At 39.6% G+C, this 23,583-nt stretch overlaps 1 protein-coding gene across 1 annotated transcript in view; it reads left to right on the top strand.

Moving 5' to 3' along the window:
- LOC311187675 (fibrous sheath-interacting protein 2-like) overlaps positions 1 to 19,654 on the top strand; it is a gene marked incomplete at both ends in the record, with an annotated part of 67,839 nt that extends 48,185 nt beyond the window's left edge. Inside the window, 7 exons of the mRNA XM_084259003.1 lie at positions 82 to 9,311; positions 11,886 to 12,365; positions 13,330 to 13,430; positions 14,940 to 14,986; positions 15,683 to 15,789; positions 17,784 to 17,850; positions 19,512 to 19,654. Coding sequence (XP_084115129.1) covers positions 82 to 9,311; positions 11,886 to 12,365; positions 13,330 to 13,430; positions 14,940 to 14,986; positions 15,683 to 15,789; positions 17,784 to 17,850; positions 19,512 to 19,654 — 10,175 coding nt within the window. The remainder of the gene's footprint in view (positions 1 to 81; positions 9,312 to 11,885; positions 12,366 to 13,329; positions 13,431 to 14,939; positions 14,987 to 15,682; positions 15,790 to 17,783; positions 17,851 to 19,511) is intronic.
- Between the last annotated feature and the right edge of the window lie 3,929 nt (positions 19,655 to 23,583).

The following is a 23,583-nucleotide window of genomic DNA, read 5'->3' as shown; positions in this document are numbered from 1 at the left end:
ACACCCAAAGTGAAATTCATGTATAATACCAGTATTCTGAATGGTCATCATTTTTCCATAATGCATGTTTTCTGTTTTAAGGTCCTCTTGATGAAAAAGTACCTATTGCGTCCACATTGTTGAGGAAAAGATATAAATCAAAACAGCCTTTAAGAAGCATCAACAGTGATTCTTCACTTAATCAATTTTGTGAACATCTCACTGAATTGGTTATTTTCTATGTAAGTTCTAGCATTTCTGATTGCTCCAAAGACAGTGGAAAACAGAAATCATTGGCAATACCAGATTCAACTTTTAAAAGGTTTATTTTAGTTAAGTCCCAACTGTTTGGGAGTCGGTCATTTTCTATTAGTGGACTTGCTTTGAACACTTCTGAAATCATTATTCAAATCCTTTTTAATAGTGGCATTTTAAAGGCAGATATACAAAAAGTGCTTCAGGTGAAGACAAAATATATTTACTGCCCACAAGTAATTGTGACTCAGTTTGACGATCTCTTTCAGGATCTCTTAGTAGGAGTGACTCATGTTTTGTTCAGAGAACTAGGAATAAATCATCAGCCTGACAGCAAAGGAAAAAACAAATTGCTTCCAGTACTTAAAAGTCAGAGGTTGCCCATTGGCAACAAAGCCAAAGGGATGAAAAGACAAGCAGGCCCTGGAGGTTGTAAATCATCTCCCACTCGTCTAATTAATCAACTAGTACAAAAAAATAAACTAAAATTTCTGGCATATAAATTAGACACTCTAGTTGGTAGCCTAAAAACTCATGAATCTAAAGAAGTAGCTAATAAGATTTTTGATATTGTTTTAGATGTGTTTTTGCCAGATGAATGTCCAAATTGGGATACGGAGTCTTGTAAAATAGCAAGAGGAATGTCCCTCTCTTCAAATAACCAGCAATATCCTAGAATACCTAGAAATAACCTACAGTTCTCCCCAAAATCAGTTTTTCTTATGAAAGTTGTGTGTGAAAACAGACTACTTTCAGAAAAATATCCAACCAAGAACTTTCTTATAAATAGTCCTTTTGCTGATGCAGTATCCACAGAACATCAACTATTCAACATACTTCAAGATGTAGAGGATTACTGCAAGGAAATAATATGTGGCTCACCATTTGAAGGATATGATATGTCAGACATGGATCAAGAATATATGCTTAATGTTATTTCTCACAGCTTAGTAAAATCCTTGATGGATAAACTGTTATGCAGCATGCAGCCAACTCCCAGAAGGCCAGCTTTTACAAATGAGCAATTAACATATAGAAAAAGAACAAAACTTCCTAGTTTTCCCAAAACAAAAAGACCAGAATTAAAAGAATCAAGACAGGGTAAAGACTCCATAAGATCCACGAGTTATGACAGCAAGCCTTTGACAGCATCAGCGAATAATCTTAGGGCAATTCATTCCAAAATGCAAGCCCCATTTGGTAGACAATTTTCACAAAAATTTCCTTCTCATTCTCTTCAAAGACCAGGTGAAGAGGAAGTGAACTCAAAGGCCATTCTTAATATGCAATACCCAGAAGGCATGTACACAGGAGTTTACTCTGCCGCATTTCTGGAGGAAATAATTGTAGACATTTTTCTCAATCTCTCCACTTCATTGCAAGGCAGAAACTTAAACATCACTAAAACCCAACTGAATGAGATGATAATACTAGATGCCATCTCTGTGGTGAATGAGTTTAATAGTGCACGAGTCACTGTTTTGCGGAATATTGAAGAAAGGAAATGTTTTCCACCTTTCTCTAAAGAAACTGTTAGTAAGATTGCTGAGTCCGTTTATAGTGATGTTTCATGCAACTATGCACGGCACATTACCTGTGGCAGTCATCTAGCACATGCTACCACCTCAATAGCAGAACAGATAACTAATGGTATATTGAGGGAGAGTGTAGACTACCAACTCCCAGTGTGCTTCATAGGAAAGCTCATGCCTAGTTCATATTACCCTCTCAATGCTGAAAATATACTGCAGAAACTTCAAAACAATCTGAGAGAACTGAATTACCAAAGTCAATATTTAACTGGCTATAGTACCATGTTATCACACTCATTTTTAGAAAATGTCATCAGAAGACTGTTATCTCAGTTCATTCCTCCACCCCATAAGTCTTCTTGCTTGGAAAAGAAATATTTAAGAACTTCAGATTTTAATGAGATATCCACCTGTATAATAAATAAAGTTATGTTAACCATTTCAAAGCATAAGATTTGGCTCACTAAGTATGATTGCAAATACCTATGTACAGAAAAAAACCTTCAAAATATGGTGGAGTCTATTTATAATAATATTTTGCAGATGTCTGACTCTCTCGGGTCAATACAAAAAAGTATAATAAGCCAAAGCCCAATTATGGTTGACCAAATAGCTAGTCTCATTATTCAAGAGATTATAGAAAAACATCTTCAACCCTTTTTGTGTGGAGAGGGCTTACCTCATTCACTGGCTCCATTGAATAAAATACCAAATATGGTTAAAGAGATTCTCAGTGAAGTCACAGAGTCACACAGACTCCAGAAACCATCAACACTAGGGATGGATTTTTATCCTCATACATTTGTAGAAGAAACTGTTGCCAGGCTTTTATCAAAGGTATTCAATCCAAAATATAACTCTGAGTGTGAACTGGATAAAATCACCCAAAAAATAGTAAGCTCAATTAATAACCATTTTAGCAAAGCTAAAATCTGCATTCTTCGTGATGACCAAGAGCAGTCTTTCCCCAGTGTAGATATAGACGCTGTGGATAAACTTGTCAATTCAGTTTATGAGAATGTTCTGAAATGGCAATGCCTGGAACCAGAAGTCGATACTAACATACTCAGGGACAGTGATATTTTTGCAGAAAATATTGCCAATTTAATTGTAGCAGCTATTTCTGATTATCTTTTCCATCCACTGTTTTCTGGGGATTTGTCAACTTCATCCTATGCTATGTTAACAGCAGAGAACATTATTCAGAACATCTTTAGTGACATCAGTGAATCTACCAACCCAAGCCAGCATTTTTCTCCATATAACACCTTGGTGCCTTACACATTTTTGGAAGATATAATCAGAGTACTGTTAATGAGAATTTTTCCTTCTGCATTTAGCATGGCTCCATTCTGTGAAAATCTCAAAGATAAATCAGGAATTCATTGCAGTGAAATCTCTTCAAAGTTAATTGATGATATTAAGATGAAAATTTCCCAACATGAAATTCAATTTTCAAAAGATGAAGAAGAAACTAAATCTGTTTATTCAGAGGATGCTGCTCAACATCTCGTTGATTCCGTATTCAGCAACATCCTGCAAAACTTTGGGCCCCAAGAAACAATTGAACAAGATATCACAAGCACTAACAATGTTCTCATCGATAGAATAGCAGGTTTTATCATTAAAAATGTCTGTGAGCAACATCTTCATCCTTTTGTGTGTGGAAAGTCATCACTTCCTCCTTCATCTACATGCTTTGATGATGCCAAAAGGCAACACTCTTTTGCCGGTGTTTACTCTTCAGCCCTTTTGGAAGATGTGATCTCTGGGGTTTTAAGCAAAATATTCCACAGGATGTTTGGTATTGTACAAACAAAATCATTAAGAGATTCAGAAAAAGAACTGTTGCAGAAAGCCGACAAACTCATATATTTGATAACAGAAGAATTCTCAAAAGCTCAAGTTAACAACGTAGAAAATGCTAAGGAACAATTGTGTTTGCCACCAGTACATAAAGACATAGTGATCAAAATTATTGACACAGCATACAGCAAAGTTTTACAAGAATATGAACTGGAACCTGATACGGACTTTCTCAGTGACACAAAGACATTGGCTGAAAGGGTAACTAAAATTATCATGGGTGAAGTTTTTGATTTGGGGATTCATCCAGATTTCATAGCAAAACTGCCTTTTCATTCATATTCAAAACTCAATACTGATGTTTTGATGAAGAGAGTTCATTATGCTATTAGTAATTCAAGAGTCTGTAGACAGACTTATACAACATATACTACCATATTATCACATACACATTTGGAAAAAATAATCACACAAGTTTTATCGCAGATAAATCTATTAAACTGCAATGCAGGAGACCCAGACTATTCACAGTCAGACTTCAATAACACAGATACGAGACTGATTGATGAGATCATGTCAATAATTTCTAAACATGCAATATGCATTATTAAACATGAAAATGAAAAACAAAATGTGATTTCAGAAAAAGATATAGAGATTATGGTCAATGCCATTTATGCTGATATTTATCATTCAAATTTATACCGCTCTCTTACAAAAGATAAAAAAGACTTAAGTAATATACCTGCTACAAAAATAGCAAGTTATATAATAAAAGAACTGTTTAACCATCACCTTGAGTCATTTTTATCTGGAGATAAAAGTCTTCCTTCAGATACAGTTGATGAGATTTATCAAATGAGAGCAGTAGATCCTAAACAAAGGGAGTTAGCTCTCATTGTGAATTCAGCTGTCTTTTTGGAGGAAGTAATTTCTAAGCTTTTATGCAAAATCCTTTATACATTCTCATATAATGTCTTCACTGCTGAAAACCCACATAAAGCAAAAGCCGACATTACTGACATTGTTACAATATTAGTAAAGTCAGTCGTCCTGGAGTTCACCACATCACAGATTCTAGTTACAGATCACTTGGATGAAAACCTGTATATTTCAGTGACATATAATGAAATGGTTAAAAAAGTGGTCAACCAAGTGTATGAAAAAATAACTGATTATAACGCTATACAAAGCGATACCATCAGTCTTGGAAAAAATATATATTATTTACTGTTAGAAGAAATTTATGATTATCAGATAGAGTCATTAGTTTGGGGAGAATTAGCGATTTCTTCCTATTCCTCCCTCCATGAAGAAAACATCATCAGAAATGTGCTTGACATCATCAACAATGATGGCAATGTCTTACCATCATGCATCACTGTATTGTCTCATTCCATTTTAGAAAATATGATTTTCAAGCTTCTGGCACATATGTTCCCTTCATCTGAAACTGGACTAAATGAAGAAAGGGTATCACCAGATCATGAGTTTGTGGATGCAGCTTCAAAACTAACTGATAAGATTATAACAGAAATTTCTGAACATGAGATTAGGCTTGCCACAGCAGACGAGCATGCACCAAGTATGCAGTTAGGGGCAATTGAGAACTTTGTTGACTCCATATGTAACCATATAACGAAAAACTTTAAATTCCAAGATGAAGCACAAAAAGATACATGTAAAAAGGGAGGCTTGTTCCTCAGACAAATAGCTAGTTTTATCATGAAGGAAATTGTAGCCCACCATCTGCAGCCATTTTTGCATGATGAAGACTCACCTCTCAGGTGCTTACCTGAAGCAGACCCTGCCACTGAACTCTTGTATCCTGGTAAGGAAAAAATACAGTCCTCCCCACAACCTTCTATATATCCTGCTGCATTCTTGGAAGATGTTGTAATTGATCTTACTCGCAAATTTTATAGTCTCATGAGTATCACTGAAAATCCTAAAGACAAAGAGCTATCAGAAAGAGACCTCATGGGCATGAGTATAAAATTTGTAAATGCCCTGATAGGGGAATTTAGGAAGAGTGAAATTAAAGTTCTAACGAATGCTGAAGAAATGCCTTCATTTCCACCAGTAGATAAAGGGAGAATCAATAAACTATCTGATTCTGTGTATGACGAGGCCATGGAAATCTATGGATCTAACAATTTTCCAAAATATGCCAGAAATAGGACTGCTATAGAGATGATTGCTACGTTAGCCCTCAAGGCAATCTCTGCTTTCAAGATTCAACCACTTTTTTCAGGAGGCTGGTCTACCATCTTCTCATTTCTAGATGTAGATAACATTATCCAAAGAGTCCAACACCTACCAAATGACACCTTTACAGAGATAAATGGAAGCTTGAATGTAAATCCAGTTTCTTCACCTGAACAATCATCATCACGTACTCCTCTAACTTCAGACCTCAAAGACAAAATGGGCACTTCAGAAGCTAGTAAAGGAGCACTTAATAGAAAAGATAATTTCAAAAGTAACACTGATGATCTGTTCCCTTCTACTATAACTAGCATTATGAAGAGCAAAGTAACTTCCCTAGCACCAGGTTTACCCAAAGATGGGGCAAATAAAAAGGGGAATGAAACAAAGAAGGAAAGTGCAATTGGAAAAGGTAAAGAGAAGTTATCAGAAGTCACCTTAACAATCAGTGAGAGAAGTCAAGATATTCAGGGGCGAGGCTGGAGTCCAGCCCTGACAAAGAATGAAATCAAGAAAGACAGTTTGGCTAGAAAAGATGAGAAAGGACAAGCTGATGAGTTACACCATTTTTCATCAGCTACTGATGACACAAACAACAAAGTTATATCTGAACCCAATGTAAAAATCTATAAGAGTAGCAAAAAAAGAGAAAGTTCATTAGAAAAAGAATTACCACATCTGAAATCGGGGGTGAGAAACAGAGGGAATCAAGAGGAAAGGACAGATTCTCCAACTGACAGAATCATGGGTAACAAACTGATCTTGCATCCACAAAATATCACTGAAAGTATTGACAGAAATGCCTTAGAATTATATTCTTGCCAAGACCCAATAAATGATGCAAAACCCCCAAATTGCCTTGGTGATAAAGCCGCATATGTAAAAGCCGATGACAAGTATTTTGCAGAGCCTACTTCAGTGGAGACAGCTCAACAAAATGCTCCTGCGAAAAGGGGAAAGAATGAGAAAAGGAAAGATAAAGAGATCAATCTTATGATTCCACCAGAAAATAACCTGAGGATTTTCCCTGCCAACTTTTTGGAAGATATCATCTCTGAAATAATTAACAAATTAATTTTCTCTTCCTCACCAGGCACCGATGATTATGATGCAAATCAAGATGTAACTGATCATGTAAATCAACCTGAGCTCTATGACACCGCTATAAAACTGATTGATTCCCTACTGAAGGAGTTTTCAGATGCTCAAATTAAAGTATTAAAACCCAATCAGGGAAGTAAGTTCCTACCATCGACAGATCCGATCTCATCAGTTTGTGAAGTACCTCTCAGGCAAAAAGAGCCCTCTGTGGCTAAAACATCTCCTGACATAAAAATGACAGTTATGGATAAAGCACCACTGATGCCTAAAATGGCTACTGAAACATCTTCAGCTGAGGCACTTTTAATGACTGAAATACCATCCATTGATAAAATGTTGGTCAACAAGATAGTTCACTCGTCAATCTGCAGAACCTTACAGGAGTATACGTCCCGAAGCTCCATTTGTAAGGACATAAATAGTAACGGAGAACATCTAGCAAGAAAACTATCCAATGCAGTAATGAAAGAAATTGTCCAGCATGAAATAAACTTGCCACTTTATGATGAGGTTCCAGCTTCAGTGTGTTTGCCCCTAGAATCTAAGGAGGTTATGAAAAGGGTCCGGAGGTTTGCCCAAACAGCTTGCAAAGAATGTCAGACATCCTCGCCATATACCATAATGCTGCCTAATGATTTTTTAGAAAATATAGTTTCTTCCCTTCTATCAAAAATCTTCTCGAGAGTACTCAACACTAAAACAGAAATATCTGAGGATAATTTGTCCTCAGAATTGGATTTCCTTCAAATGAAGTTAGTAAGTACAATTATGGTGCATATTTCCAACGATGAAGATATGATTCTGCAGAATGTCAAATCCTTACATCCTAATGATGATGAAATTATTCAATTAGTGGCTCAGACAATTTACAATAATCTCTTGCCACAATTTGGATCTCAAGAGAGCATACAACATTGTGTCAGTAGTGGTTGCAAAATCCTTTCAGAAACCATAGCTAATTTGTTTGTACGGGAAGTGGCTGGCAATCAGTTGCAGAATTATTTTTCTGGAGAGTTAACACCACCTCAGTGTACAGAAGCTGACATTGTTGTTGAAAATATCCTTAAAGATATCATCCAAACCTCTGAAGTTCCCCAGCCTCAGCCGTCACAGACTTACAAGCTACCTTTTAACATAATAGAAGAAATTGCTGTAAATTTGTTGTCAAAGCTTTTATCTGTGTTTCCAAAACTGGAAAAGAAACAGAGCAATTCTCTAAATACTGAAATGCAAAAAATAATCTCAAAAATCCTAACTTCATTCCAAGAATATATATCCAGAAGTCAGATTACAGTTGTCCCGCAAACCCAAGAATCATGCACTCTATCTTTAGCAGACAGCACAAGTATTGAAAAAGTAGTTACTACTGTTTATAATAGTGTTTTAAAACACTCTGGCTCCCATATGTCAATGTATAAAGATTTGATGGGCAAAAGCAGTGTCCTCTCTGATATAATAGGATTTTTAATGGTGAAGGAAATTTCCAGTTCAGAATTTCATCAAGCAAAGGAAGAAGCATCAAGTACAGAGCTAGTTTTCGAAACTATTAGTATTATGGAAAAAGTGGTTAAGATTATTGATGACCTTAAGTCAAAGGAAAAGCCTTCAGCTGAGAAAGAGACTGTGTTAGATGCTAAGGTTGTAGAGGAAATGGTTGCCTTGTTCTTGGCTAAACTAGTGAAGTTACCAAGTGCCTTAAACAAAGATGCTAAAGACTTATCAAAGCCTGAATTAATTAAACTTGCATCTCAGTTGACAAAATCAGTGACAGCTGAACTTTCCAGAAATAACATTAGTGTTAGAGCTGCTAATCCTGAAGAAAATATTTTAAATCCAAAAAGTATGAAAATTATTTCTCAGATGGTCGATTCTGTATATAATCTAGTATTGCAACAATCTGGGACATACAAAGAACTGTATTATGATATCAAAGTTGCCAACCACTTCTTCCCTAAAGAAGTAGCTTCATTGATTATCAGCAAAGTTTCAAATTGTCCACTCGAAATGATTAGCCCAAAAGATTCAAATGCTGATCTCTTTGGCAATCTGGACGTCAGTCAGATTGTTGAAAAGGTGCATGAGCATGCTGTTGAAATGGAACCTGAGCTAGAGCCATATGCATTAGATCAAGATTTAAGTGAAAAGGATGTTCCGATTAAAATAATTCCTCACCGTGGAAAACAACCAATCAAAATCGACCCAGACATTGTTGCAGGTCACTTAGGAGTCCTATCTATTAAAACACAACCTCTCGAGAAGCTTCAGATGGACTGTTTGGCTAGAACCAGACATAACATTGAAACCCTAAGAAAAGCATCAATAAGTGGGAGGAATTACTCAATATACCATGCTCCTGATGAAGGAACAAGAAGGAAAGAAAAACGCATCTCACTGGATAAGGCCGGAAGACTGAATGTAAAGCCTCGTGAGGTAAGTGCAAAGGCAGTGGTTGAGAAGAAATTGGTTGTGAGTGAGATCTGGTTGTCCTGTGATTTTCTTCCTTAGGTAGATTATACAGATGCATGTGATCAGTTTTCTCCTGCCCAGCCCACTAGAATTAGGCACTCTGATTCATCCAATAGAGTTTTCTGCTTTCCTTGCATTTACCCCTTCAGTACTGTGGCTCAGTGTAAAGGTGACAGGCTAATTTCTATTAGCCAGTCAGACTGACTAATAGAACTAGATAACAATATAGGCAAATACCTTTAACAACAAACCAGGTTGATTGAAATTGTAATACTCATTTGGTGACTTGGGAGAAATGTAATGTTTACAAATGCCTGTTCTTTTTTTAAAGATGTACGTAGTCATAGTAATATGTGGGTCCAAAAGGACCAGGTAGGATATCAGCTAAAACAGCCTCTATCAGAGATTTAAATCCTCATCTTAAGATACCATGGTAGAGTGTTGTGTGTATTTAACTATCAAGAAACATTAAACTGCAAGCTCTTCAGAGTTCTTTCATTCTTGTTACATCACTTTCATTACACAAGACCCTTCCACTTCCCCATACTCTTACATCCTCAGGACATACCCAATTCCATTCCTATTTTTCCTACTTTATCCTTATCCTAGACCCAATTGCTTTATGCTACTAATTTATGAACCAGTTTCTCTGCTCTGGAGGTACTTAAATAATGAGAAATTGAAACACCAAAAAGTTTTCCTTGATACAAGTCAACTACTTAGAAAGAAATAGTTCTGTTCACTGATCTTAGGGCACAAGGACATAGGGAAGGTCTTGTCAGAGGTGGAGTTACACTGCTCCCACCCCACGTCCTCATGTAATACCAGAGCCCCTTGGATCAATGAGCCTCATGCACATGTGGTTTGCATTCTCACTAAAGGGTGTAGCCTGTGACTACACGCTGAGCAAAGTTCTATAGAACCAACTACCTGATGCATGTTTCCCTTAGCCTTAATTCCCAATCCATTGAACTAAGTCTTAGAGCTGATGACTACTTTGATGGGTTTGTTTTTTGTTTGTTTTCTTGGTCTCAAATACTGAGATTATCATGGACTCAGGTGGAATCTCCTTGGTCCTTACTTTCTTGGACAAGATGAATGTCCCTTCCAGCTCTAAAATGTCCTTTTCTTTCTGGATTCTCAAAATAACATTACTGTTTACTTAGTGAAGTCTTCACTTTTATTTAAGTAATTCCTTGGACACAATCTGTGTGCCTACAGTGTAGAATATCATTCCCAAATCGTTCCTCCTTAATCATCTGCAGAAACATCCTTCAGTTCTTGGTTACCTGCTTGCTTCTCTTACATCTTTTATCAGCACTTTATCTCTTTATAGCCCAGAGGAAGTTGGAAGAGAATAGCTAATCCAAAACTATACCTACAAACTTTCAGGGGAGCAAAAGCCTTCTGAGAAAAGTAAACAGATAGCTCATCTAAGACAGATCCTTTGTGGTTATCTGGATAGCAGTGCTAGACAACACCTGGGCTGTTCCTCAATTAGAGATCTACAAACAGGGCTTTATTTATCATTTTAAGGTACCAAAACTCCGCAGTATACCAGACACATATCCATTAAAGATTTATACAGTGACACATACCAAAGCCACATATAATGACTTTTGAATCATTGAACAGCTATTTCCTTCCACCACAGAAAATCAAAATTGATTGTTTCCATTTCTTATAGAAGTTCTTTCTGTTTTACACAAAGCATATTCCTTTAAGGCAGAATTTATCTGAAAAGTTGGTGTTGCGGTGTCACAGAGATTTAAGATTGATAACTCAAATTAATGTAAAGTCTGCAGCATTATCCAAGGCTACAGAAATTAGACCTATCTTTTCCTTGATCTGTGTTTAACTTTGCAAAATGGAAAATAACATTTGACCAGGGAGGTGAGAAAAAATGATTTACTCTTTGAAGCTCCCTTTGGAAAATATGTCCAAAGGTTTAGTGTTTAGTGGGGTGAGGAATGACCATTCAGAGTCCTTCACAATTGAGCTATTATTCATCATTTTAAGAATCCAAGTAAGAATCCAAGTAAGAATCCAAGTAAGAATCCAAGTCAGCCAATACCTTGTCTTTTTTCATGAAATTGCCTGTACTTGGAATGCTGTATCTGTGGTTAGATTGTTCTATAATTAATTCCCTACTACGAAGTTTAGAAAACACGTTATCCCCATGCTTACATCTGTTACAAAACTTTCAAGGTAAGAGATGGAATAGAATGTAATTAAAGTATCTGTACCTTTTGCATTTCTTGAAAAGTAAAAAGTTTGAAGCAAAAGAAAGAACCCTAGGTTCTTTTCTTTGGACTGCAGTGAAAATTTTGAATATAAAGTAATTATAGAAATGAACAAATATTGCTTATCATTCGCACTTAATTCTTTTAAATATATTACTTGTGTATAAGTAAATGGCATTTGAAGATAAGTAATTTTTACTAAATTGAAACTAAAGTTGAAAATTGCTTTATTACAATAGAAACACAGGAAAAGTGACTAAAGCAATTTTTTTTCACATTGTCTCTTCAATTCCAGGCTGCTAGTAGGAATTCATTTCCGAATTTAATGAAGCCTGACATCACCAAAGTGGAGCTTTTGAAAGATGTCCAGAGCAAAAAGGATCTTATTATTAGATTAGTGATTCATGATATTAAGCAAGAAATTTCAGAAAATAATGAAGACGAGAGCTTCACTTCTGATGAAGATGAAGTTGTGTTACAAGAGATTGTCAAAGATGAATTTCCAGAAGGTCCACTCGAAGACCAAGTAAAAGAAGACATAAAGCCTGTTACCAGCACAGCAGCCAATCCACTGATGAACAAGAATAGTCTGGAAAAAAGTTTGTCATTTGGAAAAAGATGTCACCGCAAATCCGTTTTAACTACAAAAAATATTGAAGCATCACCAACTCAATGGACAGAATCTACAGATACACAAACAAAATTTATTTCTAAACCCTCAAAATTCTCAACTGAAACAGACCCTTCTTCCTTTTCGGGAATTAACACAGAAAGTGTAAGTGAGAAATGTGACTTGCAGGGCTGGGTTACTAAAGAAAAGGTATTTTCACACACTTAGACCAAATAAAGGATGTTGGGAGTCTCTCCCTACTCTGATGATATTTACCCCAAAAGGGAAATGATTAACAAATGAAAACAGCACCCTCAACTGGAAAAAAGGGAAGGAAAAAAACAGAGTCCTAACAACGTGGAAACTAGTTAGGAGACCTGCAAGCTGATTATTTAAAATAATAGGTGTCATTGTTCTCTGTACTCTGACCAGTAGATACTCATTGGAAGTTTTCTGCACAGAAACTCCATGCTAGTGGGCAGGACCATAAGAGAGGTCATAGGGGGGAAAAAATCATACAAATTCAGCCTACCTGGGCTTGGATTCTGGCTTTGCCACTTTGTAGCTATGTGACCTTTGAACAAGTTACTTAATCAACCTTTTTTTTGTTGAAATTTATTTGCCCAACTTGTTGAAACATGCAAGTTAATCAAAGTATGCTGAATATTCCCACTGCAGTCCACCCATAAATCTCACTATCACCCTCACGCGACGCTCCTATCCCTGGTCCTATATCCTAGTGATGGCTTCACTGACTTCTTGGGTTGACCCTCCCTCCAAAATTGTACCATACCATGTGTTTGGAGAATACATATGAATTGGGCTTTCCTGGCAAGACAGTTCTCTGGATTGTCCATTTATAATAGTTCCCAAATTGGCCCAGAAGCTGCAGTGAACTAGAGGAAAAACAAAAATACAGACTTACAGCTCTGGCCAGTTCAGGAGCTCCCAAGGTCAATATCCTTTACACAAACGCTGATTTATTTCCTGGGAAGCCATGTGAGATTTCATGACCAAATATAACGTGCCTGGTTTAAATGCTGGCTACATAGATAACTAAGCAAATGTAATATATTTTACTTGATTTATTGCAAATTCTTTGTGTAATTCCTGACTTGTACTTTTCCAGGTAGAAGAAATGAAATCTAGTACTGAACCGACAGATTACTTCATACATAGACTTATGAGTGCATCCTCATACGATGAAGATGATCTGCCTTCGTTTACTAGGTACATTCAGTTGAAACAATACGAGTTGATTAAGAAAATAAAAATCTGGAATGAAACTATATTGATAAGAAGGATGGGTTCCTCAGATACACCTGGGAGGAAGCCAGCATTTAGCCCCTCAACCTCCCTTCATTCACTCCTCTTGTTCCCCTCTATAGTTACTTCCTGGACCGCTCATCCCCTGCTTCTCACCCACTCCTATCTACCTGGCCTCTACTTCCCTTCCCTTGGGACCTGTGGTCTATTTAGTATAGTTAGATTAAGTCTTTGACTAATGTATTAGACCCTTGAAGTTGAGAGAAAAATCTTGGGTAACAATAGGCCCTGCACTAATGGCTGACCTAAAGGGGTTTCTACTTAGTTCCCTTAAGCACCTAAATGCTCAGAAGTGTACAACTGACTATCAGAGGAATCCCAAGCATGGAGGGAGTGAGGTAAGCTGGAGCATTCAGGGAAGAATTCTCAAAAGCAGTGGCGTTTAAGTTGGGCGTTAAAGGATGGATAAGATTTAGATAAAATCATCTAAGTTGGGGGTGTCTGTAAGAGAAAAGCCAAACTAAGTGACATTCAACTGGATAAGGAAATTGTGTTAAATGTACTCAATGGCACAGTACTGAGCTATTAAAAAATGTGAAATTGTGCCTTTTAGGACAATATGAATGGATCTTGAGGTAATTATACTAAGTGAAATAAGTCGGAAAGTGAAAGACTGTTAAGAATGCCTTCACTCATTTGTGGAATATAAATAACCAAAGAAAGCAAACTGGCAAAACGCAACAAAAATAACTCTTAGACTCTGAAAATTGTAGTGGTTTCCAGAGGGGAGGAGGGTGGAGGAGGCACACTGCAGGGTGTGGGCGCTGGAGCTGTGTTGGCGGGGAGGGAAGCATGGGCACATGCCTGGAGTATGACTGTATAAATTTATAAATGAATGACAAATCATTAAAGTTGATTATATATGCATATCATGAAAACAAGAAAAACCAAACTATGCAGTATCTACAGGGGACAGGGAGGAACAGAGTGGACTGTAGGCTTGGAATCTGATGTGTACTTTTTTCTAGAAGAGCCAAACCATATGTACAATTGTTATGTTTACAACAATATTCACAAACTGGGAGGAGCAGCACTTTGTATCATGGGAAAAAGAGTGTAAGGAGAAAAATCTCCCTGGTTGCAACTACGTTCTTTTCTGCCTGCCACGATGAAATTAAGGTTTCTCTTTGAGCTGATGCAAATTCACAGTATCTTCTCCTCACCCACCATTGATCCTACCTCCTGTCATGATTGTTCTAACATACATAATTGATAGTGCAGGCAACTCTCAATTATTGTATCGTTGGAGAAGGGAGGGGTGCATCCAAAATGAAATAAATCAATGCAGCAAACATTTTCATTTGTTTAGAGAACTCAAACCACTTCGGGTTTGCTCCTATGTGCATAATGGCTTTGACAGGTTCTTATCTTTCTACATACATAGAAAATGAAATGTCTCTTATCCTTTTTTAGTGAGGATGAAAATCGTTCCCAAGATCCAAGCGCCAAAGTAACAGAAGGTTAGGTGGATTTTTTTAATTTAAATTAGTACTTAAAAGGACAATTTGTTTATCGGTTGTATTGATGAATCTTCCTGTTGTCAAACCTGAAGTTACTACTGAGTTTTCTAATAAATTGATGTGTTTTGAGGGAAGTACTGGCTTTATTAAGCAGTGAACATGAGCCACCTAGTTTACTTTTCCTGAATCACTAGTAAGATTTTATTAATTTTGGTGTGAAGAATGAAATATGATACTATGAATTTTAAAATTACCATGCTCCTCTGGGAAATATCCAGAAATAAGAGTTTATCACATCTTTATGTAGACTGGAACCCAAGCTACCAGGATTTGACATTTTTTAAATATTGTCTATTACCAGAGAATTGTGGGGTCCTTAGAAATCACCCCCAGCCTAATCTCTTATTTTCCATATTAGCACAAGGGCCCTTTGAGTAAGAGAGGTTGTGCAAGGCCATAGCTAGTTACCGAGTTGCCCCTCCTGAGGTCCTCCCCAGTGCTGCTTCTGCCAGTGCACACCGCATCCGTCCCAGTGTCTCAGCGAGGAGCCAAGGGCTGTGCCTGGCATTCTAGCAGTCTCACCCTTTTCAGCTTTTTCTGATTACCCAATTTCTGTGATTCTTTGATAAAGTTACTGAGATTATTTCTGTGCTGAAATTTATACATTCATTTTCTAATATTTTGTTTTTCTCACAGATAGTCTTTACTACTCGCGTCTAGACAGGGACAACAGTGTTAAGGTGAGTCTTTTTCACATCGTGGGGAGCCAGTGGAGCCATCGTAAAAATGACACTGTGGTCAAGGTAACTAAGGGGCTGCCTATCGGTGTGCTTTGAGGGGCCTTAGGAAACACTGCCTTGTCCACACTTTCCCACACCCAAATCTATCTCAGCTACTGCAGTGTACCTGAAAATCCCTCTATCAAAACTCTCACTTTTGTGCCCAGCCATTGTCCTGTGTCTGTGTGTGGCATAAGCCATAGTGCCACTTAGCCCCTTAGGACAGTTTTGCTCTGGCAGCCTCTAGAGAAAAGCCAGACCAGAGGGAGATGCAGGAATGTGCTAGCCCTAGGTAACTTTGTATCTTGCTTCCTTATCCCCTTCTTGTCTTTGCAGAAATTCACCTCCTTGGTGAGGCCTTCCCTTACCACACTGTGTAAAGTAGACACACACTCCCCTGTCCCTCTTTATTTTTCTTCATAGCACTCAAGTCACCATTCATTCATTCATTCATTCATGCAGCAGTGACTTATCAAGCACCTGCTATATACCGGGCACTAGAACTAAAGCAGTAGAAGAAAAGGACTAACATTCCTGCCCTCCCCATCTCATACACTATATATATAGTCACTTTATTTTGTTCACCGCCTTAGATGTTTACCCAGCACCTAACACAGAACTGAAATACAGCAGTTGCCCAACAAACTTTTGTTGAAAGAACAGCTCTTGCCATCAGAGCCCATTTTTTTTAAGATTTATTTATGCATACAAGAACTAGGGTACAGGCCACAGATGAGGAGGGGTGAGAGGATTCACCAGAGACAGAGTGGGGACCAGAACAGGCAGACTGACTGAAACACACTGCTGAGGGGAGCAGCAGGCAAGTTCAACCCTGGCTGTGCATCACAATCATCTGGCAATAAAAATAACTGATGGCGGGTCCCACCCTGGAGATTCTGACCACTTGGTCTGGGTACATCTAGGCCTTGGGAGGGCTATAAACTTGCCCGGGGACTTGCGTGGCCAGTCAGCATTGAGCAGCAGGCATTTGTGGCACCTGCCCTTCCTGCTTTCTTAGGATCAGGACTCTCACGCAGGTTGCACATTACAGACACCCGAGAACTTAGAAAACTACTTGTACTTGACCCCCCACCTCAGGGATTCCTGCTAAATTGGGGTGGGCTCAACATCCTTATTTTCAAAATTTCTCTAGATGGTTCAGTTGCACAGCCAGGGCTAAGAACCAATACTTTAGATTGGCCCTGTCCCAGTTTATCCCTGAAAGTATCCCAGTTTTTAAAATTTTAATCTATATACTGCTTCACATTCTCTTGTAAGAATGAGAGTCAAACTTCCACCATAATACTCTGTTCCCCATACCAACAGTACGAAATACCCTGCTGTCAGCTCTCATGCATCTAGGCCTCACTTCACTGACTCATCACTTCCCTTTTAACCACCACCACCAAGTGGCTACATGCAGCCACCACCTCCTCCACCTGTTAGGTGCCCTTTGGGAATCCTGCTGCTCCTGCCATCCAGGAGATGGTAACCATCCTCAAAGTGAAGCCGGCTCAAGGCCCCAGCCTGGCCCTGCCCCTCCATGCTCCTGTAGCCCCACGCTGCCACTTTCCTGCTGCAGATCTCATGTTAAGAATTCCTTAAAAGGAGGTTGGACATTTCATTCCTTGCAAGTGAAATAGATATCCCATGTCTCCATTCTCGCCCTATCATCATCTCCCAGAGAAGGATTTATAGTGTTTTATTGCTTCCAAGCTCCACAAGGAGGCAGAAGCAAGGCTAATGTTTTTGTGACCTGGCATACATGAGTCCCTGAAATTATCCTACAGGATATCTGACGTCCAGGCTGGGACCAGCCCTGGGTTCATAATTGGCCAGCAATATAAGAAATAGCCAAAGCCCTGGACAATAATTCTTTGACTCCATAGAACATCGAGATTATCGTGTATGATGACATGATGCTTGTGCTCTGTCCCTGTGGGTTTCTAGGTATTTCTAGTATTCACTGCCCAACAAAGGGCAGAGGATAAGCTGCGATTTCTCCTTTGTCTTGGCAGTTTGTCACCCTCTATCAACGTGAAAGTTGTCTGGACAAGCTGTCATCTTCAAAAGAAGGCACTTCAGGTATAACATATTTATCATTTTCTACTAAAGTTCTCGGTGACATCATTTTAATTATACAAGTTTTAATTACCCCCCCCCCTGCAATGAGTGGCTCATGGCTTGCAGCACCTCGATCCCCCACCAACATAGGGTTGAAAAAATTATACTGCCTGTAGATCATAATTTGTAGTTGTTATACAGGTCTGAGCTGAGCCTCACAGCGAGGGGCAGGGGGTGAGAGGTACTGGGAGTGGCATGTATTCAGTAGTGACTGTGGCGTTCTGCCCTGGCCTTGTCTCCCATCCACCCGGGGACCCACCCTGCAGTCGCTCCATTGCACTGACGACACAGCCACTGCTGTGCTCCCCTGTGGGTCTTAAAGTCCTGTGCAAAAGCAAAGATGGAGGTAAAAGACCTACCACTGGTTGCACAGTCAGCAGGCGGCAGCACTTTCCCTTTGAAAGGAGTGAATTGTCAGCCGAAGGGTTGGTTCCCTGTGCCCCTAGGGGTGAGCTTCGTGGGTGCTATTGACAGTGCAGAATCCTGGCCCCTTCCCAGCCTTGCCTAAGTCAGTATCTCAGGGAAATGAATTCCAAGCGCCTGCATTTTAAAACAAGATCCTCAAATTGCAAAATAACAAGCTCCATCCTCCCCCCAGAGAGATTTCCAAAACATGGCCTCACAGCACATGCATCAATCCTGCAGCTAAAAGTCTTTCTCTTGCTTTTTCACAGTAGAGATTCCTTTCCTATTCAAGCTTTTTTCTTCACCTCTGCAGAGTTTGGCTTTTTCTTTTTATGTCTTCATTGTTCTTATTTAAACTACCAACATGTGCTAGTACTGCATCATTAATTTGAAAAGCTAAACATTTTCCTCTTTATTTGGGGTTAAAGTTGCTGTCTGCCACCTTAGTTTTAATCATTGATTCTTGAGGTTCCCAAAGTAATATTGCTGAAAAGGTAAAACTGAGGTAACTGCAATAGGTAGAGAAGTACTTTGTCTTTTGTTTGAAGCAGGAAGGTGTGTGCTCTGTTGCCTGTGTTCATCACCTCTTGTCATGAGGCATCAGCAACACAGATAAATGCCCACTCTGTCCTCACAGATACAGCAATCGTTATGTTAGCATAAGCGATGATCTGCTTTAAGAGCTCTTTGCACAAAACAAGTGGTGCAGAAAAATGGGTCCAAATGGAGATTCTTATTGGCCACACAAGTGCTTTATAGCTCACAGGACAAACAGGTGACTTGGGGTCAGTCAACTGAAAACTGACTGAAAGCGAGTGAGAACGGATAGCCTTTTTAATGCACGACTGCTTTCACCCAGACATTAGGCAATGGACACTCGCACAGTCAAGAATGGAAGGTTCCCTCTTATGGAATTAGCTCATGTGGCTCTTTTGACAGACATCTCTTAGGATGAGGCAGGCATACCAGAAAGCCGGGGCCCTACTGCGGCTTAACTGCTTTCTACCCACGGAACCTTGGACAAGGTGTCTGGCCTCACTGAATATCTCCTGCTCTCTTCCCAGGGTGTCAAAAGGAGCAAATACTTTGGGAAAGCATATTTAAAATCAAAGGTTACTATGTAAATGCTTTTCTGAATCCTAAATTTTCAATCCCCTAGCCCGACAGCCTCAGGTGGAAAACCCAATGACCATGTTTCTCTTTCGGTTTGTTCACAGACTCCAAAAAGCCCAGTACCTCCAAACAAGGGCTTAACATGCTGAGGAAGGTCCCATCAGTGCTGTCCAAAGTGTTTTCGAGGTCTAATGCCAATGTTCCCAAATCTTCCTCTCCCTCAGCTCCTGACAAGGACAAGCGCTAAAGCTTCTACACTTGAAATCAATAAGCATGCTGACCTTCCTCAAAAAAATAAAAACTTTTGAAGTACGACATTGTGTCCTGCACACTGATTGTATAAGTATTAAAAATAGGAGCAAAGAAAACACAAGGGCCACTGGAGGAAAGAAGGGTTTGATAAATGCTTTTGACAGGCATCTGCCAGCTGGCGTGGGACTCTAGCTCTGCTCTGGAGAGCCCTGCAGCCTTGCTGGGAGACAAGCAAAAGTGGGACAGCAAAAAGACAATGTGGCAGCAGGGGTCTATGGGTTCAAAGAAGGGAGTCCTCCAAACACCTCTTTGATTGTGTTTAGCAGCTTAAAAATCACTTTCACCAATCACAAGTTCATTCAATGCTCTGAGTTCATTTAATGCTCAACACCCTGTGAGGTAGTTGCTACCGTTCTCATTTTGCAGGTGAAAAAAATTAAACCCCAGAATGCAAATGAAAATAACCAGAAGGTTACACAAAATACCTTTAAGTGAAGAAAAAAAAAAGAAAGAAAACAAAATGCAGTGTTGTCCGGAATGTCAGAAAAGAGTTACACTATTATGATAGAAAAGTGAAACAATCCAAGTGGGGGATTGGAAGCATATGATTAGGGGAAAATGCTGTAAGAGCCACTGAAAATGACAAGGACAGTGACAACAGAACCAGAAAGGCACATATGAAATAAGTTAAGTCACCACACAAAATAAGACGCACACAGTGAAACAGTCATGTGTCTCCCTTGGGGCTGACTAGGGAACCAAAGAACTTGGGGACTTAAATTAATGATCGTGGAGGCTTTTTTGTTGCTTGCCAATAAAATCATTTCTCTTGTAGAAATATTTTTTAAAAGATTTATTTATGCATACAAGAACTGGTGTATAGGCCAGAGGTGTGGGTGGGGGGGTGAGAGCATTCACCAGAGACAGAGCGGGGAGCAGAACAGGTAGATCCACTGAAATACACTGCTGAGGGGAGCAGCGGGCGAGTCAGGAGAGGTCTGCTGCGCCATGTGGGTAGCTTCCTGGCCGGGGATTGAACTCGTGCTGAAGTGGCTGCGGATAGCTTCATAGGATGTGTCTTAACCCCTTGCGCCACCAGGAAGGCCCTTTGTAGAAATATAATCATAATCATTACTGGCATCACTTCTGAAGCCAGTTCTGACCCTAAAGTAAGGGCAATGGAATATCAAATGCTTCCATTCCTTATGAGGCATGAGAAAAAGGAAAGCATTAGTTCAGACTTCTTTTTAATGGCTTTCTTAAAGAAGCTAGGTTATCTCAATCTTCCCCAAAGTTCTCTTCTAACTTCTAAACTGGCAAAAGATATGCCCAGTTTTGACTCAGTTTACTGTAGAGTGAAAAGTGATCAAATTGTTGACTGACATTCACTATAGAACATGTAGATTAGATATACAGTGACAACATCTACACATCTGTGTGACGAGTTATACTTTCTAGTGTCTTAATCAATATGTGTCATGGTTCCGCCCCTTTATAGAACCTGGCATATAATTTCAGTATTGTTGATGATTCATCTAGGGACTGACGTATCTTTGATGTCATACTATCGTCATGCTTAATTTATAGAATACTAACTGCTTATCTGGAATGTAAGTGTTGATTACTCCCAAGTGATCAGTATGACTGGCTCTTATCATCTGTTTTTCCACAGGATTTCCAGTAACACTCGCACTAGTCAGGAAGGAAGAACACTAGGTTAAAGCCTTCTAGTGCAAATAATCACACCCAAAATTATGTCTTCTAAGTTTACATTTTCAGATAAAAACAGGAAACATTTGACTTTCTTCTTTGGTCCTAACAGCACAGCTTGGTGCACTTTACGGCCCATTAGAACACCATTTAGAGGATGAGCGGGTTAATCTAGTCAAAGAATTTCAAAACATGTACAGAAGGGATGTCCTGAACCAGATAAGGGTTATCTCCAGCTTATGATGCAATGAATCCATAAGCTGCGAGGACAGATACTGTAAGGTACATGCCCTGGTGAGGTCAAGGAATCAGAAAGAGACAAGGAGACAAGCGTGTGAATCAGGCCACATGAAAGAAAGAGACTGACTGATAGACCAAAAACTAAAAAGTGTTCTCAATGAGCATTTCACTCAATGTGGCTGTTTAGCTGTGAGGTCACTGGGAAGTTGTCCACCAATGAATTCCAATGAATTCCTTGAGGTAAGCCTAGGAAAAGGACATATAAACATGCATTGTTCCCAAAGAGCAACTAAAACTGATGTCTGGCTGATTGTCTCAGGCTGGGCCTCATGCAGGGTGCATGTGACCGCTAAGCTCTCCGACAGCAAGGCGCTTAAGTGACAGGCAACCACAGCTGCTGAGTTCTGAAATCCAACGCTGCAGCAGCTGAAATTCGCCATCACCACAGTTCCGCTGAAACCAGACTTCCCAAGGGTGGCTCCTGGCCAAAGACTGCGTGTGGGAGAAATACTGAGACAAGGCCTCCCTGGTGGCGCAAGGGGTTGGGTACAGCACTGTGGAGCTATCCGCAGCCTCTGCAGCACGGGTTCAATCCCCAGCTGGCCAGGAAACTACCCACATGTGCAGCAGACCTCTCCTGCCTCGCCTGCTGCTCCCCTCAGCAGTGTACTTCAGTCACTCTGCCTGTTCTGTTCCCCACTCTGTCTCTGGTGGATCCTCTCATCCCCCGCACTTCTGGCCTGTACCCCAGTTCTTGTGTGCATGGATAAATAAATCTTAAAAAAAAATAAGATAGGGTTCTGGTTCTGCTTCAGTCCATTGCCTAGTGAGCAAAATGGACACAGGGGGCACGGATAGTCTCGGGCATGGGATGGCAGTGCAGCTGCTAAAGATTTTTCTTGTAATGACCTGGGAAAATTGGGAGGAACAGCCTTGCAGGTGGGGCGATTCAGACTTTTGAAAAATATGGGAGGAATATGAGCTACAAAGACAGTGGAGATGGCTGGATGCCATCGAGCTAATGCCCTACAGCAGGATGACAAATGGGTGACAGTTCATAAGTGGGGAAAGATTGAGAGCGTGAGGGCTTCTGAGGAGCTTACAAACAGGCCCTCATTTCCTGCAATGGAGAAACAAGCACAGCTGAGCAACGAAAAGATAAACTAGAATTGCAGAAGTCCAGGGAGATTAATTGCTCAATATTTAATAAATGGCAGGTCAGCTTTGATGAAGTCAGTCACATGACTTCATGCGGCTGTAAAATCCCAGGGCCCTGAAACATGGGATGAAAACATCTGGTCAGACACCCCTACCCAGCCATCAGTTTGCAGAAGGGGCCACTCTTCCCTAAGTAAGAGCCAGCATGTTTGTGCTAGATCCTGGAGAGACTTCTGCCCCCACAAAACAATCAGTGACCCCTCTAAGGAGCTGGTCCAGCCCCTCTCCTGCTACTAAGCTAATAACTAGCGTTACATCCCAGCATGACCTTGCTGGGGAAGTGCTGAGCCTAAAAAGAAGCATTCACCAAAGAGCTGGTAATAGAAGGGGAATAGACTTACTGTCATAATCATTTTGCTCTTAACATACAAATGTCAATTAATTATTTGAATGAAACTAACATAATGCTGTATGTCAATTACAAAAATTCTAAAGGATAGAGTTATGGCTTCTATCCTATCTTTGCACCTGTGGTCATATGGAGGTTCCCATGTGACCAGTTGAAGAAGCAGCTTAACCTTGGTTTACAAATGAGTCAGTTCCATATGTGGGTGCTAAGTGAAGATGGGTGGAATCTGCATTACACCCATGTTCATGGGTGAAGGAAAATCTTTCCAATGGGTGGAACCCCAAACAGTGTACTTGGTCATCCACTTGGTGTGGAATAGGCTGGAAGAGAAGAAATCCTATATGGGAGCATTTTCTCAAGATATAGGATTTAACCCTTTGGTCACAGCAAGTGAGATATTGAGGTGG

This window comes from Talpa europaea (genome assembly GCF_964194135.1).
Source record: "Talpa europaea genome assembly, chromosome: X".
NCBI classification, from domain to species: domain Eukaryota; kingdom Metazoa; phylum Chordata; class Mammalia; order Eulipotyphla; family Talpidae; genus Talpa; species Talpa europaea.
Note: the sequence above shows the minus strand (reverse complement) of the source record. Positions and strands in the feature narration are given on the sequence as shown.